A 24,268-nucleotide genomic window follows, 5' to 3' on the forward strand; every position below is an offset into this window, starting at 1 on the left:
ATAATTAATTTGCAATAGTACTAATCAACAAATCGCACACTACAATACATCGTGCGTGTGTCCACCGTTGTATGCGTAGTCGGCCTTATTGTGCATCACAAGCTGATTGTCGACGAAATAAAACGAGTCGGATCGTGTTTCAAACGGATTCGCGATCATTTCGGAAACTGCAAAGATATAGATACATATCGCATGCGTCTGGGTTACTGTTATTCGTTATTCTAAGTATACGTTTTAAGGTCTCAAACAGATGACAAAGTAGCCCGTCTGTGCGGGTCTGTGGCGCTTCTCTATAACGCTACAAAGTCGCTCGTCTGTTCGAGTCTTGAATGTACACGTTTAATCATCGCGAGACTTTCAAGCGACTCACCCAGATCCGCAGGCAATGTTGGAAACTCGTAGATGTGCTCGCATGTGTTCTTGCTGTTTGGTATGCAAAATCCAAATTGAAAGTCGAAGGTTTTCAGCAGCCTGTCCCGGAAAAAGTGCCGTTCTATCATCCGAAAATTATTGACCGGCTTAGGCCCTACGAGAAATTCGACCGTCGCCCCGACAGTTTTTAGCTTGAGAAACTGTGGTGTGAATTGATAGCGCACAAAACGTCCTGTATTTGCATCCTCGGATCCTAGTTCTTCACATTCTAGCTCTGGTTCTTGATGGACGTCACTTTCTAACAAATATATAATGATATACAAGTGTATGAGTAATAATAAAAATAGTTAAAATGTTTAAATTATTTTAGCTTAATTATTTATTTCATACAAAAATTATACTTAATTATGTACTTTATTTGTGACAATATTATACTCTTAATTTTTATCTATTCTTAGTTCTAATTAAGAATATTCTAATTGATTCTTAATACTCTCTTAATCTAATATTATATTAACTCTTTATATTTAAGATTTTTATTTATGACTAAGAATATCAATCTTTATTACCTGAATATATAACATATGCTAATTTTTTCAAACAATTATTTTGTTAAAATTTAATTGAAGAATATAAAAATTAGCTAATATCAGTTTTTTTAAATTATCATAATTTTGTTCAGAGCACTGATTAAGGTCTTTATTCAAAACTTTCTTTTATCTATAAAAGTACCTTTAAATGTGACTTATAAGATTTTTGATTGGCTTACAAGTACATTTAGAAGCACTTTTATTGAAAAGAAGAAATTCAGCATAAGGATTTGTTTTTTGATACAACTTTGACAGCTGTTAGAAACTGTCAGTAATTTGACAGCTGTCAGAAACAAGCTATCGTAACAGAATATCCAAACTATTACCTACCACTAGCAGGAGGCTTTGTAATCTCAAACAACACTGCACCAGTCTCAAGATCTCTAATCTGGAACCTGGTGAAGTCTATATCATAGACATTGGCCTCAGGTGAACAGAGATATTCTGAAAACGATCGTTATTTGTTTATCACCTGATCATACACGAAACCTAGTCTATTATATAAGGGGATATATATCAAGAAGCTGAGGCTGCGTGACAATGGTACTTAATCGGATGACGGAAACAAATCGGTCATACTATCTGTAATAGTAGGTAATCGGAGCACCATTTCTGGAGTCACAGGGCCACCTTCGACACATCCGTCGGCGCCGTTTTCCGGCTCCGTCGACGAGGCGTACGGCGCTATCGCCGCCTCGTTCGACTTGTTTTCGCTGTCTACGCTCATAATTTATTCAGAGGCCCAAGACGGCATAGAAAACGGAGAATTGCGTTGTTCGGTTTAAACGGCGGCCGGAACGAGGTCGCCGCGCATGATGACGATAGCAGTGCCGATCGGCGTTGTCACGTCCGTAATTGCACGTCTACCGAGTGATCAGCTCGCACGTTGTCACGATCACCAGGTAACTTGTCATTTTAGAATCCTCGCTACGATCATCGACGCACGAGCACCGTCACGTACGCGTCTGGCGTTTGCGAGCGTTTCCAGGCGTAAACATCCTGTGACGAGGGAATTCATAGAGGCGCCATTTAAACCGACAAAAATTTCAAAAGTTCGTGCATTTAGTAAAGGGCGCTGCATGCGTGATCGACGACACAGAAAGAGTTCTCCGCATAAACTCCGTTTTGATCCCATAATTATTTCATCGTAAGCCTCATTTTTTTATAATTTCTCAACTAATTATAATTTTCATATTAATAATATAACATATAACAGATATATAAAGTGATTATATCTCGCAAAATATGTTTGCTAGAAAGAAAAAAATTTTGCTGAAAAGAATAGGTGTCAGCGTCTGTCCAATAGGAGAAGGCGAGTTCTCCTATTGGATGTTGAAAGTACCGTGCGACATTTCGAAAACTCCCGCGGTACTGCCCATCTTGGTAATATTTGGTTAATGACGAAAGAGAGAGAAAGAGAGAAAGCGAGAGGAGCGCGAACCGAACGGCGCATCGCAGTCGGTTCTGTAGGTGCGGCGCGAGAGGTGACTCGCGCGTTCCCCGCTCGGCGCCCACGTCCGAGCTCAGCAACATCGAGCGAAGAAGTCTCCGTCCGTCCGTCGCCGTCGTCCCGAGACGCTCCCGTTGCCGCGCGTCCGCGATGGCGTCCGCCAAGAGAAAGCAGGACGAGAGGAACCTGAAGACGCTGCGCGAGCTGGTGTCGCAGCCCGGCAACAAGGAGTGCTTCGACTGCAACCAGCGCGGACCGACTTACGTCAACATGACAATCGGCTCGTTCGTCTGTACCTCTTGTTCTGGTATGCTGTAAGTACCTGTTTCTATCAGATTTCTTTCGAGGCCATTGTCGAGCACGTCCTGGGCCGACGCTGCCGTGGCTCGTCGATCCTCTCCTCGGGACCCTCGCGATCCCCCTGCGATCCCTCTAGTCGGGCCGATTCTATCTGAGCGCAAAAATGCGCGTACCGTTTGCCCCGCGGCTACGAGCGTGACATTGAGCAAATGTCAACGTCTCGGGCCAAGAAGCGAGAAGGATCGCAGCGCGATCGTTGCACCAGGACACCAGGTCGCGACACGATATCTTGGGGTCATTCGATTTTCCCGTGTGATCAGGAAGAGACGAACACAATGGGCCAGGCCAATGTTCGCGTTCCGGGGAGGTGGACTGCCTGAATCGCCAAGTCGCAGCTCTGTTAATTGGGGGGTTATATCGAGAGAGCCAAAGCTTCGTCGAGTCACTGTATATCGTCATGCCACGTTCTAAATCGTAGTCCTGGTTACGATATAGAGAGAAACTCCGCTATTAATAGAGGGAGAATTTTCGCCAAGTGCGACAAGATTATCAACGTCGACGACGGCGACGGCGGCTGTCGCCGCGTCGCGATCCTTAAAGGGCTTCTATATAGGACACGCTGCCTCTCTACAATATGAGAGATCGCTTCGTGGAAGTATACACGTGTGCAGGCTTCTTCGCAGCGTCATATCGCGACGCGCGGAGAGGGAGAAAGAGAGAAAGAGAAAAAGAAAAGAGATAGGGAAAGGGGGAGAAGGAGAGAACGAGAGAGATGGAGAGAAGGTAACGCGATTCTAGTGAGTCATCGAGCTAACCGTTCGTGCGTCCAACAGTCAGGAAGTTAGCACTATCAGCCGTCGTCGACGTTTTCTTTGTGCGCAGTTCTGGTTATCAGTGGTGGTCAAAATGTGACGCTCCGTCGTGGGTCGCGCGCAAGAAGCGGGAAAGAGAGAGAGAGCTGGCGGATTTTCGCTCACGTTTTTCCTCGGTTTTCTCTCATCTACTCGTCCTTTCCTTTTTCTTCCCTTTCTTCATTCTCGTCTCTTTTCTTCTTTCGCGCAAATTGCGATCGCTAACGCGCGATACGTGTGCGACTATCGACTCGTTCTTTTAATCGCATCATGCGAGGTGGTCGTATGCACGCACGCACACGCGCGCGCGCGCGCACACGTGCCGATTTTTAAATCTCGTTACCGCATTAACAGCATATATACGTGTCCTACGTCGTATTTAGGCGCACGCGAGAGCGTTATTCGCGTCGCGCGCACTTCGGCCGATTAACGAGGAAGCCGTAGGGTGAAAGGTAGAATGTCCGGGGTGGACCGCATGTTCGAGTTTAATTATACGAGGCGCACGGTTATGCAATTATAATCGCTGTATGGAAGCGTGTCCCCATCGACTTGCACCGTTCCACATTTTCCGAAAGAGGAGAGAGAGAAAGAGAGAAATTTGAGCCGCTTGATATTTAAAGCGATTTCCCGTCGGTTATTCCGCATCGAATGCTCCACTTTTCAACTTGGACGTAACTTCACGAAGACACTTGACAGTTAGAATCTGATTACGAATAAGAGTGAATGAAATTTTCATCAACTTCGGATTGGCGGCAAAGTTTTGAACTCGGGAGAGCAGTGAGAAATGTGCCTCGCGTATAATACGAACACACAAACGAGCTTCATTACGTGAATTATTGATTGACAAAGTTACATTGGCATGTTCGACTGTGCATTCGTTAATATCACGGTAGAACGCTTCTTACATATCTGCACTCTTCGTTTGTACTTGCAGACGAGGATTGACTCCGCCGCATCGAGTAAAATCCATTTCCATGGCGACGTTCAGTCAGGAAGAGATAGACTTTATAAAGGAGCACGGGAACGAGTACTGTAGGAGAATATGGCTTGGCCTAATGAATTCGAACTCGCCTCAAAACTTGGACACCAAGGACGAGCAGAAGATGAAGGACCTAATGAGCGCGAAATACGAGCTGAAGAGATACTACCTGGATCCGTCGATCGCGAATCAAAACACGGTGCAGCCGAAATCACAGTCCACGAGCAACATTCCGCGAGTTCCGAACTCGAGCACGTCCACGACACTGGCCGCGCCGGTCAACCAGAAATCGACGAACAACGCGGCGTCGATCAGCACAAACAATTTCTCCACGGACTTCGTCGCCGACTTCAGCAAAGTTCCCGACCCCTTCTGCTCGACGACGTTATCCAGCCAGTTTCCCAGTCAGCCGATCGCTCCGCAACCGTTCTTCGCTAACTTCGACAACAATCCAGTCTTCAATAATTCAAAGAGTGAGTAGCATTCTAGCCACGTGTATTCGTCTTCCTCCCCCTCCCCCCCTCTCTCTCTCTCTCTCTCTCTCTCTCTCCGTGTTAGGAACAATTTAGAGAACAATCGTGATCATTAGAGCGATGTTTGTAACGAAGTTATTTTATTATCGAGGCTCGGAAACGTCGACAATATTTAATCAGGTCGGTGGCAATTCCACGATGAACATGAACGGGGCACACGCGCCACCCTCGGAAGATCGTTACGCGGCACTCAAAGACTTAGATTCGCTGATGAAGCAGACGCAATTGAAAGAAGAGACTACGGCCAACCTATCAGCGTCTACATGGAACGCGAATAATTCGAATGGTATATATTACACGTCAACTTCATCGATCAGTTTACGTTAGACGTTCGTTATTGCGCGACTCGCTCGACGAGGAAGGTATTGAGATAAAGAAATTTTCAATTTCCAGCACCAAACGCCACATGGAGCATCGTAAGCAATCAACCGCACGTCATCTCGAATCCGTTTACCGGTGGAGATTTATGGCGGCCGCCCGCGAACGTAGTCAACAATAATACTCAGCCCGTCGATAGCTCTCTGTGCAATCCTGCGAATCCGTTTAAACCGACTACATTTCCTGTAAATAATGGTAAGTCGGAGAGGTGAATCTCATGGGAATTATATAATATCGTGCAGCCGGACGTATACTTTGTGACAGAGCAGATATAGTCTTACGTAATATTTCTGTTTTATATTTACATTTTGTATATCTACATTCTTTCGTTATTCTTTCGAAAATCGATAAGATATCGTTAGATTCGTTAGATTTTATAGATATCGTTAGATTTTATAGATATCATGTCAGTGCGCAATGTGTTTAAAAAAAGGAAGGAAAATGCCATGCTAACGAAGGGCGTCCAGCTTACAATGATATTAATGCTGGATTGTCTAATGTTGAGATAAATTTTCAGACCCGCAGTGGCTAGGTATTGGGTCAGCCAGTAATGGTGATGTCCTCCAATTCAGTCAGATCATGACGCCGTTAGCGAACAAAGTGTGGCAGCCGACGGTTCCGGCGTACCACGCAAATCCATTCATGGTAAGTCCACGATTTCATGTGATCTCGCATGAACTCGAGAGAAATCTCTGTTCGACGCGCTCTCGTTCACCGAGATTTTATCGTGTTTCAGGTGGGCACGGGCGTAAGCAACATGACAAGGAATTCGAACAACCCCTTCTTATGATTAAGTACGCATAAGCTTTTAACGGAGTTACGAACAAATAATGCGAAACTAAAATACATTTAGACTAGGCGAATTGTTACGTGACCTTACTGGCAATTAGTGCCATTAACTTTTATCCCCTGGAGCGCACCAATCTCATATCTATATAAATAAAATAATACTTTTATTTATGAATATAATATACACGTTAATAAAGATTAATATTTGTTACTAATCGCGTGAGTATTACTTACGGCGGTACTCCTGTTTACCTCGTGATACAAATATTTAAATAAATTAGAAATTTACTCCTGTTAACACGGTATAAATATGTATATCTAGAAAAGAGATAGTAATTTCGAACTGTAACGGTACAATTACATGATAATTATTTGAAAATATATATATTCATGCTATCGGCATAAAGTAAACGACAAGAAGAGATTAAAAAGATAGATTTGTCACACTTAAATACAGTTTATTTACTTAAAAACTTCTAATAAATACAAAATCACAAATGAACACTTAGTCTTTGTTATAATTCAATACCAATAGCTCCAGAGTAGAGATCCACTTAATCGTTCATAATTGCATAATAATTAATTATTACTTGATCATTACACTTGCAGTCTATATTATATGTAGTTGTAATATATTATTAGTCGTAATAACATGGTCGGTTTTCGCGTTTTACAATTACATATGAATATAAAGATAAGCCTTGTGTTGTCAACTAGTTCGAATGTCACGTAGCTGCCATATTAAAAATGTTTCTTTGTTCGTTTGCTGAGTAATAGTAGTTTGGAAGCTCCGAGGTGTGGTGTGTATTGTGTGTCTATGTATGTCTGACAGTTACCGATCACTTAGAGTAATATAAATTATACGTCGCTGTGTAAATGGAGAAACAATTGAGAAACACTAATATACGAGTAGACCAATTATATTAATCGTTATGTATAAACGTACGAGATGTGTGATATTGATATTACTAGGCAGGCGTCGAGTATCTTAGCGATACATCTGAAAGCGCATCATGGACTGTCTCCTCCTTCATGGCACGAATTCACCTAGCAACCATTGCTACTAGAATTGCCTTTTGGTAATGGGCGCACCAAATACAGCTTCTCGCCCTGCTTATTGGTGTAGATTGGGGCTCTTTGATAATGATCTACGAGCTGATCTAATGTGTGAAATTTCCTCTGGCCGATGCAATAGAGTGCTCCTTCCACGTGTACCCTAAAATGCTTGTTACGTCCTGGTGCTTTCAGGGATACCGAATAGTCGCCCATCTAATAAATATCATAAAAATATATAAAAATCTCATAAATTGACAATAATTAGAGCAATGAGAAACGTTGGCTAGATTAGCATCACGTTTATACTCTCTCTTTCGTCGATACAATAAATAAATTTGTAATTCCAATGCATTTCTTAATTGTCCGTGTAATTCAAGGACGAAAGAATAGAAATTGTAATGAAATACCAAAAAATTAATTTTTGAACGCAGAGCTTTGACCAAAAAATAATTGTATTTTAGTAAAAATTACTCTAAAACAGACTTCCAGATTTAACTCACGACAATAGTTACCGTACTCACATTTGTCTCACTATCCCTGATCAGGAAATCTCCATCGTGGCCGTGTTGATTGAGCAGCGTATCGCATTGCGAACGTGTAATACTACCGTAGTACCAAGGTTTGCCGACGAGATGAGGCCGATCACCGGGGTCTGGCCTCCGCTCTAAGGAATCGCCTGTGCTAACTTCACTAGTTGTCATACCGCGGTATGGCTGCGTCAAGTATTCGCTTAACTCTTGGAGATAATTGCGCGGCACTAAGCCGACTTGTCCCTGGCTATTTCTCGCCTTGTACCATTCAGGATCCGCTGGTGGACGGTCGAGAATCTCAAGGCGGTCGCCCTTCTCGAATGACAGCTCCTGGTCGTTGTTGGATGAAAACGAATACAGGGCCACCACGATGTCGAGCACGTTCTCAGCCATCGCATATGTGTGTAGCGTGTCATCGGCATCGCCTTCCTCTTGGGTGTAATTCGACGGAAACCAACCGGCCTGTGTGCCGCTCTGACCTCTCCACCAGCCATCGTTGCTCTTCTCTAGTATCAGGATTCTAGTGCCCTTCACGAGAGACAGCTCGTCCGCCTGCTGCGCCTGGTAATTGTACTTGACGACCGCGGTGCCGATCGCCTCGCTCGGATCGGCTGGTAGTCGCCGCGCCATAACGGGCGACTCGACTGCGCGGGACGGCGAGTTACTGGATGGCAGAGTCTTAGAGCCGGAGCCCTTCTTGACTTTTTTCTTAATACTGTCGAACAGCGAGGGCTTTTCTTTCTTGACATAATTGCTCGGCACGTAACCCGCCTGTCCTCTTGCGCTCTGCACCCTCCACCAGTGCTTCGAATCATCCAGGAGCAGGTAGCGATCATTCTTACGTAAATCTAACTCTTGGGCACCCTGTGCCCCGTAGTCATATTTGGCGACAACGTAACATACGTCGTCTTGACTTGTCTTGCCTGAAATTATATTTCACAGTCAGTACTGTTGTACATACTAATACAGAAATACTTCAAATAGTTATGCATTAAACTAGATATCTTGTTAACGTTCATATTTATCGAGATTTTAATATACATACGGGGGATGTTTATTACTAGTATTTTACTATAGATTATGAACTTTTAACCAGCTGCTCTTGTGGATTATAAAGATTAGAAGAGATTTACACAAACTGTGTAACTTTAGTGAAGTTATGATATAACAAGATCATCAGGTGCTTATACTATTTGTTTATAGTCAAGCACAGGAAGTAAAACCAAATCTATTATTCTCAATTGTCACACGCTTTCTAATATATACATAATGATATATACTGTATAAATTTATGGAGCAACATCTCACTCGGTACAATAATATTTGGTCCACACAGCATCCAATTTTGTAGACCAAGCACGAAAGTGTAAAAAGATCACAAAACTAAAAAGATTTTTAATGTCCTCAGAGAAGTACATACATAAATTTGCAAAATGTATACGCAGAGCTCAAGTTACGATCAAAGTAACATGTATCTATGGACCTGATGAACTCTTATATATAATTCAAATTGAAAGGAATTTACATACAAAGCAAAGCATACGAAAATAAAACGTACCATGCTTCATGGCTGCCATGTGCGATAAAATAAATATATATACATATATATGCGTGACAATATATGTATATATATGTATTTAGGTTGGTATGTACAGCTGGAGTGTGGCGTGAGTAGCTGCTACTCACGTACTACTTCAACAAATCTTAAGTCTGCTTGTACAGAGTCGGCGGCGTGAGTGCAGCAGGCATTCATTATTTAGTCTTTATTTTGTATTTTGTTCAGTGCTGATGCACCTGCTGATTTCTTTGGTCAGAATCCATCGTTCTCAAGGGTAGCGCAAGCAAGTGCATTACCAACACTTTGGGAAAAAAATAAAATAACTGTCATTAACATGAGATCATTAAGAGTAGAAAAGTTTATAACTTTGTCATAGTCATTAAAGAATTTATAGGCAGAATGAGTCACCTAATCTTACGCCCTTAAGTATCATTTTTTAATTTATTATAGATAAAGTCCAATAATGGCAATTTTATGGATTTATAATATACTTATTTCACATTGATAATATATAGTCTCTTTGATACGATATCTTTTATACATATCATAAATATTTAAGAATTAATTATGATAAAAATATTGATAATTTATAGGTCACAAAGTTGAGTGACTCATCCTGTATACATGTGTGCCTGTTTACTCATGTAAAATTTATTCCTAATACTGTAGTGCTTAATCTCCCTAAACATGCAATACATACTCTGTAACTAAGAGTGATGGTTCTATTGGATCATGGTAAATACAGACTATGTGAAGTCAGTGATACTTTCATATAAAATTTGGCCTAACAAGCTTTATAAATTAATTGGAGAAATAAATATAAGTATATGTAAATTAACTCAATAGAAGTAAGAAATATATGTGACGTAATAATAACACATCTACTGTATATGAATCACACAATCTATTCTAATATATTCTAAATACATACATGCCATAGAGATAAGTACAGCAACCATACAACGTATGGTTATATACGGACATATACGCGCGCGCACACACACACGCACACACACATACATACTCACTCACTCTCATACATTACCTAACTAATAACTATGATAAACAGCTAATAAAAAAATCTCAAGCAGAATTAATATATTATTAACATATCTATGATTTTCAAAGATCTTGCTAATCTAATACAAGCAATCAATATCTAACAGGATTTATGAGGAATGAATGACTGATGAATGATATGTGATAATGTTCGCGATAACGTTAACATTTTCCACTTTATCCGCACTCCCTCTCTATTCGCGCGTCATGAGAATTCACTTAGCATCCTCGAGGAGGGTTACGAGGGATATACGATCGATTAAATGTCAGTTCCGCATGATAAATTTAACGCTGCATCGACACGGTGCATCACACGGTTGCTTTCGAGACGGCTGCCGACGGCTCATATCTCGCGGAGTACCAGCGAGTCTTTCTCGGGAAAACCCGGTTGCGTCGGTATGCGTAATAACCGCATGGTTAGTGAAAAGATTATAATGTCTACATACACGATCTAAGGAGCGCCGGCGATTGAGAAAGAGACGGGGGGATCACTAAGCGAAATTAGCCAAGGCACAACTGGCTCCGAAGCCGTTCTAAACGAGAGAGGCTCGTCTGCTCTCCTCTTTCTCTCTCCCTCGTAACACGGGAAGAGAGGAGAAGGAGGAGAGGCGAACGATGTGATGACACAAACGCGCTACGAATCATCGTGCGTGGAGCGCAAGCGATGGAGAGCGAGCGAGCGAGCGAGCGAGCGGCCGGACGAACGGACATAAATGTGCCGGTCGAGCACGTCGATCGTCGGACTTACCGATTTTTAAACTTGACATATTCCTGCATAAAGCTTTCGGGATCTTACGTCGTTACACGGCTTGTTTTCCCCCACTTCGTGCCACCGCAGCCATGAACGACTGGAGCGTACCTACGTACCGGGGGCTCGTGTTTCTCTCTCTCTCTTTCTTTCTCTTTCTCTCTCCGCTTATCACTCTGTGCCTCCTTTTCTCTCTTCCTCTTTGTCACAGGAAGGGGGGCGGACAGGAGCGAGGAATCAAGGAAGGAGCGCGCGGAGAGCGCCGCGTACCATCCGCTTTCGATTCGATCGTCCTCGTCGTCGGCGGAGGCGCGCCACCGTGAACACGCGAACGCGAGCGGCAGCCGGAAGCCAGCGAACGGCCGACGACGACGGTGTTTCTTCGCGCACCGTCCTTCCTTCACGCCGGTCGCGCGATCCGAAGCGAACGAACGGCGTTGACTCCGATACACGTTCTCGCGGCCGCGTTTACGCGACCCCTCCCGCACGAAGGACAGACCCACCCTTAGGCCGCGAAGGTGTATACCGAGGGTATTGGGTGGAGGAAGTAGCCCTCCGTCTGGCTCTGCTACTACGACCGCGCCATCTAACTACAATGAGATGTCTCGATTCTTCTGTATCGATAGGTCTGTATTGGGTCAGAATCGCAGACGCACTTGCCGCTCTAGGTGCGCGTTCGTTTGGTTCATGACGTAAGACTGTCGCAGTCGTTCGTGAAACGTGAAGCGGGTATAGTCGTTGTTAGCTCGCATGTGGCTGTACAAGGAAGATCACACTCGCGAAGGCGACTTATAGATGAAAATTCTTAGACTCGCGCCGCCGTCGGATACGAGGAACGTTGTCTTTGTCGCCGTCACGTTGTGAATGCGATAACTTCATGCTAAATTGGACGATGAGGACCAGAACTTGGTCATGTCAACTCTGTTTTATGAGATTGACAGAGATTTATGCTCCGTCGACGAGGACACTTGCATCCCAAACACGATCGAGCGGGTCGACTCGACGGTGACATATAACGAATTTTTCTCCAAGTATTTGGCATGCAATAGACCATGCATCATTGACTCGCAGGCCACTGAGAATTGGCCGTGCAGGCGCGAATGGGTGTTGGAGGATGCACCTAATTTCGAGGTGCTCCAAAAATCCTTCGGTAGGATAGTTGGATATTTCACTGGAGATTAAGCCATGTGCGATTGTTAATACAACATAATTTCTACTACTCAGGACGCTCCGTTGTCCCAGTTGCCGATTGCAATAGAAAATTTTACAATTCGCAATTTAAGGATGACATGTCCATGGAAAGTTACTTGGACTATTGGCTCAACTATAAGCGGAATAATTATTCGAAAACGATGCCATTGTTGTACCTCAAAGATTGGCATTGTGTAAAAAGTTTCCCCGATATCCCAATTTACGAAGTGCCTCAATATTTTGTATCTGACTGGTTGAATGAATACTATATCGCTCATCCAGAGTTAAATGACGACTATATGTTCGTGTATATGGGTCCCAAAGAGTCATGGTAAATACATTTTCAATGTTACAGGATTTACATGTCACTTATGTAAGATCTAAAACCTCTTGCTTGAATTTGTCTTTTAAAAAGCCATATTTAATTATTCATTGTTATTCTGTATTGATTCATTTAATTATTGCTAATGTTTCAGGACTCCATTGCATGCAGATGTTTTTGCATCATACAGCTGGTCTGCAAATATAATTGGAAAAAAGAGATGGCTACTTTTTCCTCCTCATGAAGAAGATCATCTTCGTGATGTTTACGGGCAGTTAGCGTATGATGCGGTTTCAGATGAGCTTAATGATCGTACAAAGTACAAAACTTATGATAGCACAAAGTTAAAATATTTGGATGTGATTCAAGAAACAGGAGAGATTATATTCGTGCCATCTGGATGGCATCATCAAGTTTGGAACTTGGTAAGTAGTTCAAAGATTTTGCAAGAGAATATTCCAATGATAAATTAATGGACAATTAATTATACATGTCACTTTTGTTCAGAGAGATACAATTTCCATTAATCATAACTGGATCAATGGCTGCAATATCACCAATGTATGGTTTGCATTGAAGAAGGAACTGAGATCTGTCATGAGAGAAGTTGATGATTGTAAGGACATGAAAAATTGGAACGAACATTGCCAATTGATGCTAAAAACATCATACGGCATGGACTATAAGCAGTTCCTCGAATTTATAATGTTTATTGCTAAGAATCGTCTACATGCTATGGTCAAAAAAAGTCAAGTTATAAGCTTCAATAAGTATCTTCTTGGACGTAATCATTGTCTGTTTGACTTGCGGGCATTAAAAAATGTATTGGAAAATTTTGTCATAGATGCGCAGGACCTGTCTATGTACACTTTAATGTGTAGAAATGACGAAGCTCACGTATTACTAAAAAACATCACCTCGGTTCTTGAATCATCCTGTAACACCGAAAATGTAATTTCCCTATGAACACAAAGCAATATACAATAAATCATTGATAATTGCTGCAAATTACAAATTTTGTTTTTCTGTATAATGGTATCCACTTTCACAACATCCGTACTGAATTCTTAATCTCTAAATTTTTATAAATTCTTCACGTTAACTTTATTTAAATTTCCTCTTAGAAGATATAACATTTTGCCGTGTCGCATTCTAAGATTACGTTTGTACAGTAAGCACTATGTTAGATGCCGTCTTGAATTATAGCAGACTCAAGTAAAATTAATGAGACAATTAGAGAAAATAATTACGGCCGAAAAAGAAGAAAATCGCAAGTGTTCGTCGCGCAAAATAGAAAGCGTGGCGAAAAGCAATATTCATCTCATGTCCTAAAATAAGTATAATTATATTTATAACAAAAAGCTGTGATAAGATTGACTTTTAATCTAATAGAATGATTAAACATAGAAAAATGTAATTTTCCCGGTGGAACATATACTATTTACTGAATATAAAGATTTACAAGAAAATTTGTTTACTATTAAGCTGTAATACAACCTAATCACGGATACTTAAATCATTTTTGCTGTCTGTAAAACAATATAATATCTCACAAAACTTAACTTACATGTTACGTATTGTCTTACTTACTATCAATTGCGTAAGCATATATATATATGTATATTATATATACTATATATATAAATATACGTATGCTCTAAAGATGGCTATACACACGCACGCGCATGGGCATGTGTGCGCCTATATGCACATGTGTATGTACACACATTCTACTTCTCTTTAGCGTACATCTGCGCGCATCTAAGCACACATGTACTTTCTTAATAAAAATATACAAAATTTATAAGAGATGTAAATATCGTTTCTTTTCTTTTATGAGAAGTGGTCACCATGTCGACTCAAATCGTTTATGTAAAAGACTGTGCGGGGACCACGAATATTTTTTAATAAAATCAATTCAGTAACGTACACGTATATGTGATCTCCGATATATTACTTATGAATGTGCGCGTAATTTTGTTATTTCATACCTATTCGTTTCTATGTGATCTATCTATTCTTCCAATATACGCTATGTTCAATATAGATATGCTTGATGTGAAAAAGATTGTGAAAATTTATAATGTATTCCTTTAATGGCCATCCAATTGTTCCATTTCAATTATTTGTATATCGAGAACTTCGTAAAGTCTATCTGAAAAATCTGTATAAAAGATTATATCAAACATATTATCGAATAAATTCAATGTCTATTTATCAGAATAAAATAATATATAAACATAATTGCGTATAAAGAATATTTTCTTCATACATGATAAGTATATTCATTAAACGATAAAAACATGTATTTTTCTTGGGGAAATTTGACCTGTATATTATAGATCTCAGATACAGATCGATATAAGATTGATATATTGCACCGATAAAATTATTTAAAATAAAATGCACAGCTACCTCTTTCTCCTTCCTTCCTTCACGTAGTCTTCTATATTAAAAAAAAAAAAGATTGTCATGGTTAAAAATGCAATGATGTTATTCCAAAATTTTCCGATAAAAGTTTTCCTCTCAACAACAAACGAACAGATTTCTAGGCAATGCATATGCCTACTGCCATACCTGCACACATACACACATACACATACGCTTGTACATTTGTTATTTGTATAGATTAAATTTCTTTTGACATTTGTAATAGTGCCAATTTTATCTTGCATAGCAAGTATATTTAATGTTCACAGCATCATGTGTCACAAAGTCTAACGCAGTTTCTGACAACAATTAACTGTCTAAACTGACAAATTTAGACTTTCTGCAACGTGTGCTCGTGTTTGTGTTAATAACTAAACTCTTTTTATATATAGAAGATGTAATTAGATGCATATTTTTCAATGTATTTCCTATAGTAATTTCGCTATTTGTTAACGTAGACAACGGAATCTGATTCCGTTTCAATATAGAACGAGGAGGCCGAATGATCAAGCATCGATTATCAATAAAAACGATTTCTACGAGATCGTTTGAAAAACATAAAGGACATCACAATGGATCTTGTCATCAGCATAAAACTGTTGCTGGCAAGTAATATTCATACGTGTTCCTATGTGTTTCAATTGTGCAATTTCTCCATACATGACCATCTAATGTCTCTTCTACTTTTACACTTTATCTCAATGTCATAGTCACTAATAAAGTATAAAACGAATCTCTCCTCCATGAGAATGTTTGTTATTTTACAAGGTATAAATTTCGTACCTCTTTTTCTTGATTTTTTGAATTTATTTGTGAGACTATTTATACGTGTTTCTCCTCTTCTCGAAGATCACTCAACAATTATATGGGATGAGTGGGTAATGTTTGCACTGGTGGCACAATTGTTGGCGTGGTCGGCGTCGTCGGTACAGGCACTGGCGTTGATGGTATCAGCTGATGCGTTTGCCTCGACGGAGAAAGGAGCTCCTGTCTGTCTCGCTCTCGTTCCCGACCGGGTCGCCACGCTTCCAGTAAGGCCTCAACTCGCTCCTCTGTAGGTCCCCATCGTGCAGCGCCAGCTGGGTTTTGCAACCATACAACTAGCGTGCCGTGCGCTGCTCTGATGTTGACTTCTCCTCTAGAACGGAAAGAATGAAAGAAATAACTCAATGTTTCCTACACGAGATTACATATATATCATTATTGTACATTACTGTACAAATGTAATTTTAAAATGCGACACGACGAAATGTTATATCTTTTAAGAGGAAATTTGAATAAAGTTAACGTGAAGAATTTATAAAAATGTAGAGATTAAGAATTCAGTACGAATGTTGTGAAAGTGGATACCATTACACAGAACAACAAAATTTGTAATTTGCAGCAATTATTAATGATTTATACGTATTAACTGCACGAATTATAAACTCACTTTGGAAGAATATGCTGAAATCCGTGTCTGTATTCGTGCTCCATTGCGGGCACCACTACTTGCTTGCGTTTGAAGTGACTCCCCTCGAGTTTGATAAGCGCGTTGGGTGCCGGATCCCGCCACTCCGGTAAGAAAACCACGAACGACAAAGGTTCAGCCGAATCGGCTAAGAGACGTTCGAAGTGATTGACCATAGCTTCCATGAGTTCTTCGCAATACGGTGGATTCGCTTGAAACGACCCGCTGACCGGCCTAAAATCCAAAAACGGCCCCCTCGACCCGAAATACGAGTCCGTATCAGCGAACGCCGAGCAGTACTGGCGGAAATAACAGTTTAAAGGCGAAGCGAAACACTCGAACGTTACGCCAAACGATCTTTGAAGACATTCGAGGACAGTGACGGGGAGGGCCATCTGAGTGGCTTGGCCCTCATTGATTCCTAGATACGTTTGATAACGTTTTAGCATGCACCACACGCGTGGCAAAAACATTTCGAACTTTTTGTCGTCGAAACAGTTGTACCTATACAAATGTTCCAGCTTGGTGAGGTGTATGTTGTTTATACACATAGTATCACCGTGAAAGCGCAGCATTGTTTGCTCACGTTCAGGTAGGTAATCTGCTTGCGGAAGTCTTGGTGTAGGAAGGGAGAACTGTACTGGATAACACCAAACTTTTCTCTGTGTGCTGGCTGGTCCACCTAACGGTATGACGTCTCCTAGACCATTATCCTTGAGGATCTGGTTGTTCTTATCTTTCACTTTCTTCGCGTATTCCGTAGAAAGATGATAAATCTTTAGACATATACCCTCAACGCTGGCTTTAACGGTTTCCGTGAGATGCGGCTGACATTGTCGTTTGAGATGGGCGAGCCTGTCTTGAAAATCGTCAAACGTCGCACCGACCGTTCGTCTCAACCATTGAAAAGTGTCTTCGGCGTTCCACTTGACTACCTTCCGGCTCTCGGATGATGCTGCTCTTGACTCGATCATCTTTTTCGCGGCTTCGGCGTAGCGTGACAACTGTTTTCTCGCGTCGCCTGTGAACTTGGGCCTCACCAATTTGATGGGAATATCGTTCATGATCTCGCGATACATGGACATCGAGATTTCAGGGAAGCATTGACTCGGTAGTAGCGGATCCGAACCGCAATCGATCACCTTTCGTTCCATCAGCCACCTGTTGAAGGAATCCTTCGGTGCGTCTATAGATTCGCGCGTATGACACAATTCCTGGTAACATTGCCGTAATTTCGCCAACAAAGCGCATCGTAATGCTTCCGCCTCGGGATGGACATGCGGCAAATTCGATGGCGCCCTCTCGTATATTATAATATTCGTAGGTATCTCTAAATCCCACGGACCCCTGATATGATAACAACACATTAATTCATCCGACTCTCTTGTGTGACAGTATGACTTGAAATTCAAAATACGTACGCCAGTACAAATTTCTTTACCGGCGGAACTGCTCCGTCTTCTGACGCTCTGCGTTTTAATGTTCCACCTGGAGTACCAGCTGGAATGGCTCCGTTTCCTGGTACAGGTGGTACACCACAAATACCAAGCGGGTCCGTGATTGGATCAAACTTCAGGAATAAATATGCATTACACATTTTGTTTCTTTCTCATAGAATAAATGTGTTCGTTTGTATGTTAAATTATTCGTGTTTATGTACCTGAGGTTTTAAAGAAGGTACCACCCACAAAGATTCTCCGGTCAACTTATTCCAAAAGTATGGTCGATTTTCTCTTTTACTCCAAAATTTCTTCCAACCTTGCTGTTGAAGTTCTGGTGATAATTCAAGCTCTGGAAAGCCTCCCGGCGGTGCATTCTGTAACATAATTCTATTGTACAATCTGATGATTTAAAAGTATATAAGACCTCATTCAGATATACCTGAGTTATCAGAGGTGGTTGTTGCATATGACCAAGTTGTGGGCAGTGATCAGCTACAGTGCTCATTGTAGTGATCGTGCTCATTGTTTGTGGTGTCGGCGTTAGCATAGGTGGTTGAAGCTTAACAGGTGTAGGAACTATAACTTGTGCTACTGTCGGATTTGGGTCTTGCTGTAGTGTTTGATGATGATGCATTGTTGGCAACGAAGATACCGATTGCCCTGACAAGGTTTCCCAACTTGAGGTATTAGGTATATCTTGTTTTCCTCCACTTACTTCGTTCATTTTGTGATATGCTTCTTGTTGCTGAATACTAGAAATTATTCCAAGCATTGTATTATATATGCAACAAGTATCTAATAAGATATATGTACATATATAGAGTTGAAAAATTATTAGATATATAAGTTTACTTATCTTAGCATAATAATAATAATTTGGTATAGGTACTTATTATAAATATTCTGCTGAATCATAAATTGGATACATATATATATATAGTATTGTAATAGTTTATAGTATCTCAACATGTTTCATTGAGTGGATGAAGTATTATTTTTTCACATTTAATGCATACATCTTCATTAGTTAAACATTATTGTATAAAAGACACAAGCTCATTGAAGAAAGCACATTGAATGTGTTAAGAGTGAGAAATTACATAGAACAAGATGCTGTGGCAGAAGCATATAGCAGGTTGTACGATACAGTTGCCCATTCAACTTCAATTTATATTCGTAGACATAAACTATAAACGAGTAACACAAGGAATCTCGCGATAGTTACAAAGCTTCGAAGAACATCACGATTCACAACTCGTCTGACAGCACTGACGGCAATACGATGTTTGTTTACATACTAGGCAAACGCATAGCAAAATAGGCATTTTTTCTTGTTATGCAAACAATTTCGCTCACATTAAATTGCACTACAATCGAAAAGAGGCTTACCGGAACTAACAATACTCTTAATTCATGAGAAATATGCCACAACTCTTAGAATTCATTCATGATTTGTGTAATTTGACGCAACGATCTCCACCTGTACGACGCCATTTGCTTGAACTGAAATACCGAGGAGAGAAAAGATGTAAGGTTGCATTCGCAACGAAACGAACAAGACAGTCTTTACGCCGCGCGCGGCTTTCGTTGCAAACTCAAACGTCGAATATCGCGGATATCTTTTTCCTAGAAAATACTATGTAGTGTTTTCAGTTTATAAAACTTCAATAATTGAAAGATATTAGAAACAATTCTCGCTTTATTGTTGGTACTGAGCTTGTCACCTAAAGCAACTGTGGATTGTAGATGTGATAGATATATTCTAAGAAGAGCGAAGATATAAATTTTAATTTTTTAAATATCTTTGTGTCTATCAAATGGGTACCGTTGAATATGGTTTTCCTACGATAGGCGGATTAATGCCGGTAAGCGCAACAAGCAAATCTACAAGCAGCAGTGCAGATTTTCTGTGAGGAATAGAGAAGATATGAAATTATTAATTCTGTTTATTTCACGTTTTTGCCCTTGAAAATGTGTTTTTTTTTATATTCCATTTTCTTTTTGTTAGCAAATACAGGCTCTTATAGCCCCGCCAATATCTGAAGACTCTAAAGCAGCCAAAACAAAGAAGGAGAAAGAGGAGAAAAAGCATCCATACTTCAAAAGACGAGGTCGTGGTCACAATCGTGATTTCTGCGATGCTTGTAAGGATGGAGGAGAGCTCATATGCTGTGATAGATGTCCAGCTTCTTATCACTTACAATGCCAGTAAGTAATGTATGACTTCATCTATCTTTATAATTCACTTCGGCATCATTAATTACAAGAGATTAAGTTGATTTATGTTTGTTAAGGGAACAAGAGATTCAGTAATTAACTTTCTAGCTATCCTGCAGTAGACCCATTAGACATTCCTAATGGAGAATGGTTGTGTTATACCTGTAGTTGTGCTGCTAAAAGAGAAATCATGGATAAAGAAAATGAAAAGAAAAAGAAAATGTCTGCTTTGGAAATATTGGCATTTGCAGCTTCTTTAGTAAATCCTAGAGAATTTGAATTACCTAAGGAATTACAGTTACCTATAATGTTTCCTGGCAGCAATAAAATGGATTATGTATCTGGTAGAAGAGGTAAACAGTTAAGTTCATCATGTAATAATGGTAAGTATACAATAAAATGATAGGTATATATTTTTTTTATTTCTTATTTTTTTTTTAGAAGAATATGTGCTTCAATTATCATGTTTACTTTTGATTACCCAAGGTACTCTAATATTAAATGCAACATTTGTATTTTCTAGTTGGAAAAAATCACTGTTTGGATAGCAACTTAATGGTTCCATTGCCAGCCCGTTTATGTTTTGAATGTGGACGTAGCTGCAGAAAAGCTCCATTAATTGCATGTGATTATTGTCCATTGTATTTTCATCAGGATTGTTTGGACCCACCACTGACCACTTTTCCTATTGGTAGATGGATGTGTCCTAATCATCCAAATCACTTTATAGATCAAAATCTGTTGACTTCATGTAGAGTAACAGAACGCATAAAACTGTGGGATAAGTATGCCAATCAGCGAATAGATCAACATGCAGTGAAACTAGACTTCTTGCGTAAAGCACGTGCTGCTAATCCATTATTTCGTACAAAAGTAAGACTGGAAGGTCGTCCAAGAGTGAAAGTTCCTAGCAGCATAAAATACCATTATGAAAATCCATCAAAATTGGATTCTATACATTTTAATCAAAATACTGTCATACAGCCTTTAGAGGATAGCGAAAGCAGAAATGAACAACGTACAAACTCTGAGCAAATAGATGATAGTAAGAATTGTGAATTAGAAGAAAATAAAACTGAAGAAGTCAGTCAAGTAGAAATAAAAACAGAGGAAAATGATATAACTGTAGATAAAGAAACTAATCGAAAGAAAGAAATCAATGCAAATGAATGCATGGATAAAATGGAAAATGTTACTGTAACACATACTTCTAGGACATACAATAATCTCGAGTTTCATTCAAGATATTATGATTACGATATTAAGGAAGGTGTACAGCTATTAGAGAGACCAGTGTTAGAGATATTGGCACAACAAAGATTAGGACAAATATTGAATCCTGATGGTAAATATTACGAAACAGTAAATCGCCATAGACGCGTTAGAGCCGTATTATTTTCTGTAAGTCCTAAACCTAGTCCACCAGCTTATATGACTCATAGAACTTTTGTTATTGGCAACGGCCCGAACTGCGATTTAGTTTTATCCAGTTATGGTAAATGTGACTTCATATCCTCGAAACATGCAATTATATTTTTCGACGAGGTAAGTAAAATATAATATCGTAGAAACTTTATCCTTTGACAATTATTTCATTATTGAATTAAAGAAATTGTGAATATTAAGCTGCACATGACAGATTCTCTTTGTGTTCTTTCTCTTAATATTTCTTTTAATCGTACAGATGACTAAACGTTACGAGTTACTCAATTACAGTGAGTATGGAACAGTGGTGGACGATGTATTATATTGTCCTAATTATACTCACTCTACAGAAGAAGATTCGAAAGATGAGAAGAATGAAAAAGTGACATACATCACTAAAGAAGAAGAGACGTCTGAAATGATAAAAACTATTCTACATAAAGAAGAGACAGTTGCTCTGCAGCAACATACGCATGGAATTAACAAAATCTCATGCAAATGTAGTAGAAAACGTAAGATTGTAGCTAACAAACATCCAGAAGAAGGATGGGAAGGTAGTGCGATCATCGCCCATGGGTCGATCCTTGCTTTCGGATGTCTTACGTTTGTATTTAATACCTCAGGCACATATATAGATAGATGAAATTCCATATTGTAAATATTCAACGCTGTAAAAATAGTTTTATAAATCAACAATTAAATTAATGAAACATTCATTTTTGATACATTAAATTATATTTTCTTACTTTTTTTTTAATGTTACTATTAAAAGTAAGTCACTGAAAATGAGATATTTAAGAATCTTTTTTTACTATGAAAAAGTATAGGAAAAGAAGGAAATGGGAAGAAGGCTTCACTCAAAAGACCAATCAAGTATTACATATCTTTTAATTATTACCTTAGTCTCATTATTATTTATTTTAATCTTTATCATCTGAACATTGCTCATCAAAATCTCTAACTCTAACTTCTGTATCTTCACCATATTGTAATACATTATCGATAGTTATCTTAATATCTGCAATGCTATTTTCACTTTTAATATTTAATGGCAGAAATCGCACCAAGCTGTAATCTTCTATGAGTCTACCAAGAGCTTTTGTGAGCTTATGATATTTTTTGTTTGTAGAATCTTTTTTCATATCTGCTAGTAATGCCTCTGGATCAGGATCTAAATACTTGTCTAATTGTCTTCGTGCACTCTTTGATAACAAGTCCATTTTACTAAGAATATTGACATGTGGAAGCTCTAGGTTTATCATTACACTAAGGGCAGCCATGGTTCCTGACAGAAACTTTGATCCATCCACCATAAATTGGCTATCAATTAAAAATACTGCACATATTTGGAAATTTAAATTCTGTAGAATGGTTATCAATTTACGTATTACAGTCATATGAGTATATAATTCAATTTGTCCTGGACAATCAAATATTATATAATCTTCCTGTACTTCACTTAATTTCTCTTCCAGCCATTTACTTTCAACTAAGTACCTGTAAAAAATCATTTTATTACATAAAATTATAACAGTTCTAAAAAAGCAGTATATTTATATAAATACAAAGTAACTTACTCCATGCAATATATAAGGCTACCGTTTGGTCCAAACCTAAGTTCATCATCTTCCATGGGATCGTCCACATGTATTAATTCTCTTATATCTTCTAAAGGTTCATAATCAAAATATTCTGCTGCAGGATCCAAATTTATAACCAATACTGGTCTCCTGGAGACAGCAGCATGTTCTTGCATGATGCTGCAGTATGTGGACTGTTTGAAGTAAAATTATTTTTAATATTTAACGTTATTTTCTAAGCATATAGTCACTCAATTAATATAAGTTTAATGAGATAAATTAAAATTTATTACTTTGCCACTACCGGCTGGTCCCATTACTAGTTGTGCGTACCTCATTTTTCACACAAAAGCATGTGTTGTTAGGGCTTTAACGCACAAGTATGTTTACTATGGATGTAAGAATATCTGGACAGAGTACATTACCGCGGGAGTGAAGCTCAAGGTGTGAGGGAAATGATTGTACGTATGGAGTTGATATACCAACATGGCGACGGTCGCTACCCAGTAAACATGCATGCTAATAGCGAATTCGGTTGCTTGCACTAGTGTGCACTGAGTGCGCACTAAGGCTTGTTCATAGTATGTTATTATATTTAAAGATTGTCTTAAATAATTCTCAAATAAATTCTCAAATATTTTTAATCATAATATATGTATAACATCCGTACGAATCATTTGATTAGTTAAAATGTTTTTAAATATGTATTTAAGACACCATCTTAAATATAAGAATGTACTGTAAACAAGCCTTAATGCGCACTCAGTGCGCACTAGTGCAAGCTACCGAATTCGCTATAAAAGATGTCGAAAAGATATCTTGTGCAACATTTTGTTGCATAAGACGTCTTTTATATATCTTCGACATCTTTTAGACATGCATGTTTACTGGGTATTTTTTGGTCTGTTCTTTTCAGCTGGGCTGCGTTCAGATTTCCCACCCGGATGTATTCTATTACTAGAAGTGCTATAGTATATGTAACATATACTATAGTGTTTCTAGTAATAGAGTGCACCCG

General features: G+C 39.4%; 7 protein-coding genes across 17 annotated transcripts; 3 read left to right on the plus strand and 4 right to left on the minus strand.

Moving 5' to 3' along the window:
• Positions 1–6: 6 nt before the first annotated feature.
• Positions 7–1,980, minus strand: LOC116842778 (protein unc-119 homolog B). 2 transcript variants are annotated; one of them, XM_032812454.1, is made up of 4 exons: positions 1,570–1,980; positions 1,293–1,406; positions 371–670; positions 7–167 (listed from the first exon to the last, which is right to left on the minus strand). In XM_032812454.1, exons 1-4 carry the CDS (start codon positions 1,601–1,603, stop codon positions 40–42), a joined length of 576 nt encoding a protein of 191 aa, XP_032668345.1. In that variant the 5' UTR covers positions 1,604–1,980; the 3' UTR covers positions 7–39. The 2 variants fall into 2 exon arrangements, with proteins under 2 accessions (XP_032668345.1, XP_032668344.1); XM_032812453.1 differs by having other exon boundaries at positions 1,542–1,979.
• A 427-nt stretch (positions 1,981–2,407) lies between these two features.
• On the plus strand, positions 2,408–6,457 carry LOC116842747 (arf-GAP domain and FG repeat-containing protein 1). Of its 3 annotated transcripts, none has more exons than XM_032812393.1 (6): positions 2,408–2,726; positions 4,498–5,015; positions 5,167–5,361; positions 5,469–5,648; positions 5,971–6,098; positions 6,190–6,457. In XM_032812393.1, exons 1-6 carry the CDS (start codon positions 2,563–2,565, stop codon positions 6,241–6,243), a joined length of 1,239 nt encoding a protein of 412 aa, XP_032668284.1. In that variant the 5' UTR covers positions 2,408–2,562; the 3' UTR covers positions 6,244–6,457. The 3 variants fall into 3 exon arrangements, with proteins under 3 accessions (XP_032668284.1, XP_032668286.1, XP_032668285.1); XM_032812395.1 differs by having other exon boundaries at positions 2,572–2,719; XM_032812394.1 differs by lacking the exon at positions 2,408–2,726 and adding an exon at positions 3,178–4,015.
• A 226-nt stretch (positions 6,458–6,683) lies between these two features.
• LOC116842748 (cytoplasmic protein NCK1) lies at positions 6,684–11,688 on the minus strand. 3 transcript variants are annotated; one of them, XM_032812396.1, is made up of 4 exons: positions 11,194–11,686; positions 9,387–9,687; positions 7,820–8,751; positions 6,684–7,511 (listed from the first exon to the last, which is right to left on the minus strand). In XM_032812396.1, the coding sequence occupies exons 2-4, from the start codon at positions 9,403–9,405 to the stop codon at positions 7,290–7,292; spliced, it is 1,173 nt and encodes a 390-aa protein (XP_032668287.1). In that variant the 5' UTR covers positions 9,406–9,687; positions 11,194–11,686; the 3' UTR covers positions 6,684–7,289. The 3 variants fall into 3 exon arrangements, with proteins under 3 accessions (XP_032668287.1, XP_032668289.1, XP_032668290.1); XM_032812398.1 differs by lacking the exon at positions 11,194–11,686 and adding an exon at positions 10,892–11,120; XM_032812399.1 differs by lacking the exon at positions 9,387–9,687 and having other exon boundaries at positions 11,194–11,688.
• A 66-nt stretch (positions 11,689–11,754) lies between these two features.
• LOC116842745 (2-oxoglutarate and iron-dependent oxygenase JMJD4) lies at positions 11,755–13,717 on the plus strand. The gene is made up of 4 exons (XM_032812392.1): positions 11,755–12,343; positions 12,418–12,715; positions 12,861–13,131; positions 13,214–13,717. The coding sequence occupies exons 1-4, from the start codon at positions 12,106–12,108 to the stop codon at positions 13,670–13,672; spliced, it is 1,266 nt and encodes a 421-aa protein (XP_032668283.1). The 5' UTR covers positions 11,755–12,105; the 3' UTR covers positions 13,673–13,717.
• Positions 13,401–19,579, minus strand: LOC116842743 (mRNA (2'-O-methyladenosine-N(6)-)-methyltransferase). 3 transcript variants are annotated; one of them, XR_004377768.1, is made up of 7 exons: positions 19,418–19,579; positions 18,468–18,780; positions 18,247–18,402; positions 18,008–18,156; positions 16,569–17,933; positions 15,122–16,274; positions 13,401–14,870 (listed from the first exon to the last, which is right to left on the minus strand). XR_004377768.1 is itself a non-coding variant. In XM_032812388.1 (6 exons), exons 2-6 carry the CDS (start codon positions 18,750–18,752, stop codon positions 15,998–16,000), a joined length of 2,232 nt encoding a protein of 743 aa, XP_032668279.1. In that variant the 5' UTR covers positions 18,753–18,780; positions 19,418–19,579; the 3' UTR covers positions 13,401–15,997. The 3 variants fall into 3 exon arrangements, 1 of the variants encoding a protein (XP_032668279.1); XR_004377769.1 differs by having other exon boundaries at positions 13,401–13,641; positions 14,698–16,274; XM_032812388.1 differs by having other exon boundaries at positions 13,401–16,274.
• Positions 19,580–19,712: 133 nt separating this feature from the next.
• Positions 19,713–22,402, plus strand: LOC116842744 (PHD finger protein 12). Of its 3 annotated transcripts, none has more exons than XM_032812389.1 (5): positions 19,713–19,893; positions 20,037–20,236; positions 20,354–20,628; positions 20,769–21,790; positions 21,930–22,402. In XM_032812389.1, exons 1-5 carry the CDS (start codon positions 19,846–19,848, stop codon positions 22,311–22,313), a joined length of 1,929 nt encoding a protein of 642 aa, XP_032668280.1. In that variant the 5' UTR covers positions 19,713–19,845; the 3' UTR covers positions 22,314–22,402. The 3 variants fall into 3 exon arrangements, with proteins under 3 accessions (XP_032668280.1, XP_032668282.1, XP_032668281.1); XM_032812391.1 differs by having other exon boundaries at positions 19,723–19,937; positions 20,323–20,628; XM_032812390.1 differs by having other exon boundaries at positions 19,723–19,937.
• Positions 22,403–22,553: 151 nt separating this feature from the next.
• LOC116842749 (GPN-loop GTPase 3) lies at positions 22,554–23,756 on the minus strand. 2 transcript variants are annotated; one of them, XM_032812401.1, is made up of 3 exons: positions 23,584–23,756; positions 23,248–23,444; positions 22,554–23,167 (listed from the first exon to the last, which is right to left on the minus strand). In XM_032812401.1, the coding sequence occupies exons 2-3, from the start codon at positions 23,424–23,426 to the stop codon at positions 22,591–22,593; spliced, it is 756 nt and encodes a 251-aa protein (XP_032668292.1). In that variant the 5' UTR covers positions 23,427–23,444; positions 23,584–23,756; the 3' UTR covers positions 22,554–22,590. The 2 variants fall into 2 exon arrangements, with proteins under 2 accessions (XP_032668292.1, XP_032668291.1); XM_032812400.1 differs by having other exon boundaries at positions 23,544–23,755.
• Between the last annotated feature and the right edge of the window lie 512 nt (positions 23,757–24,268).

Source organism: Odontomachus brunneus, unplaced genomic scaffold (genome assembly GCF_010583005.1).
Source record: "Odontomachus brunneus isolate Ranch 3 - 2012 unplaced genomic scaffold, Obru_v1 Obru_scaffold_027, whole genome shotgun sequence".
In the NCBI taxonomy this organism is placed as follows: Eukaryota; Metazoa; Arthropoda; class Insecta; order Hymenoptera; family Formicidae; genus Odontomachus; species Odontomachus brunneus.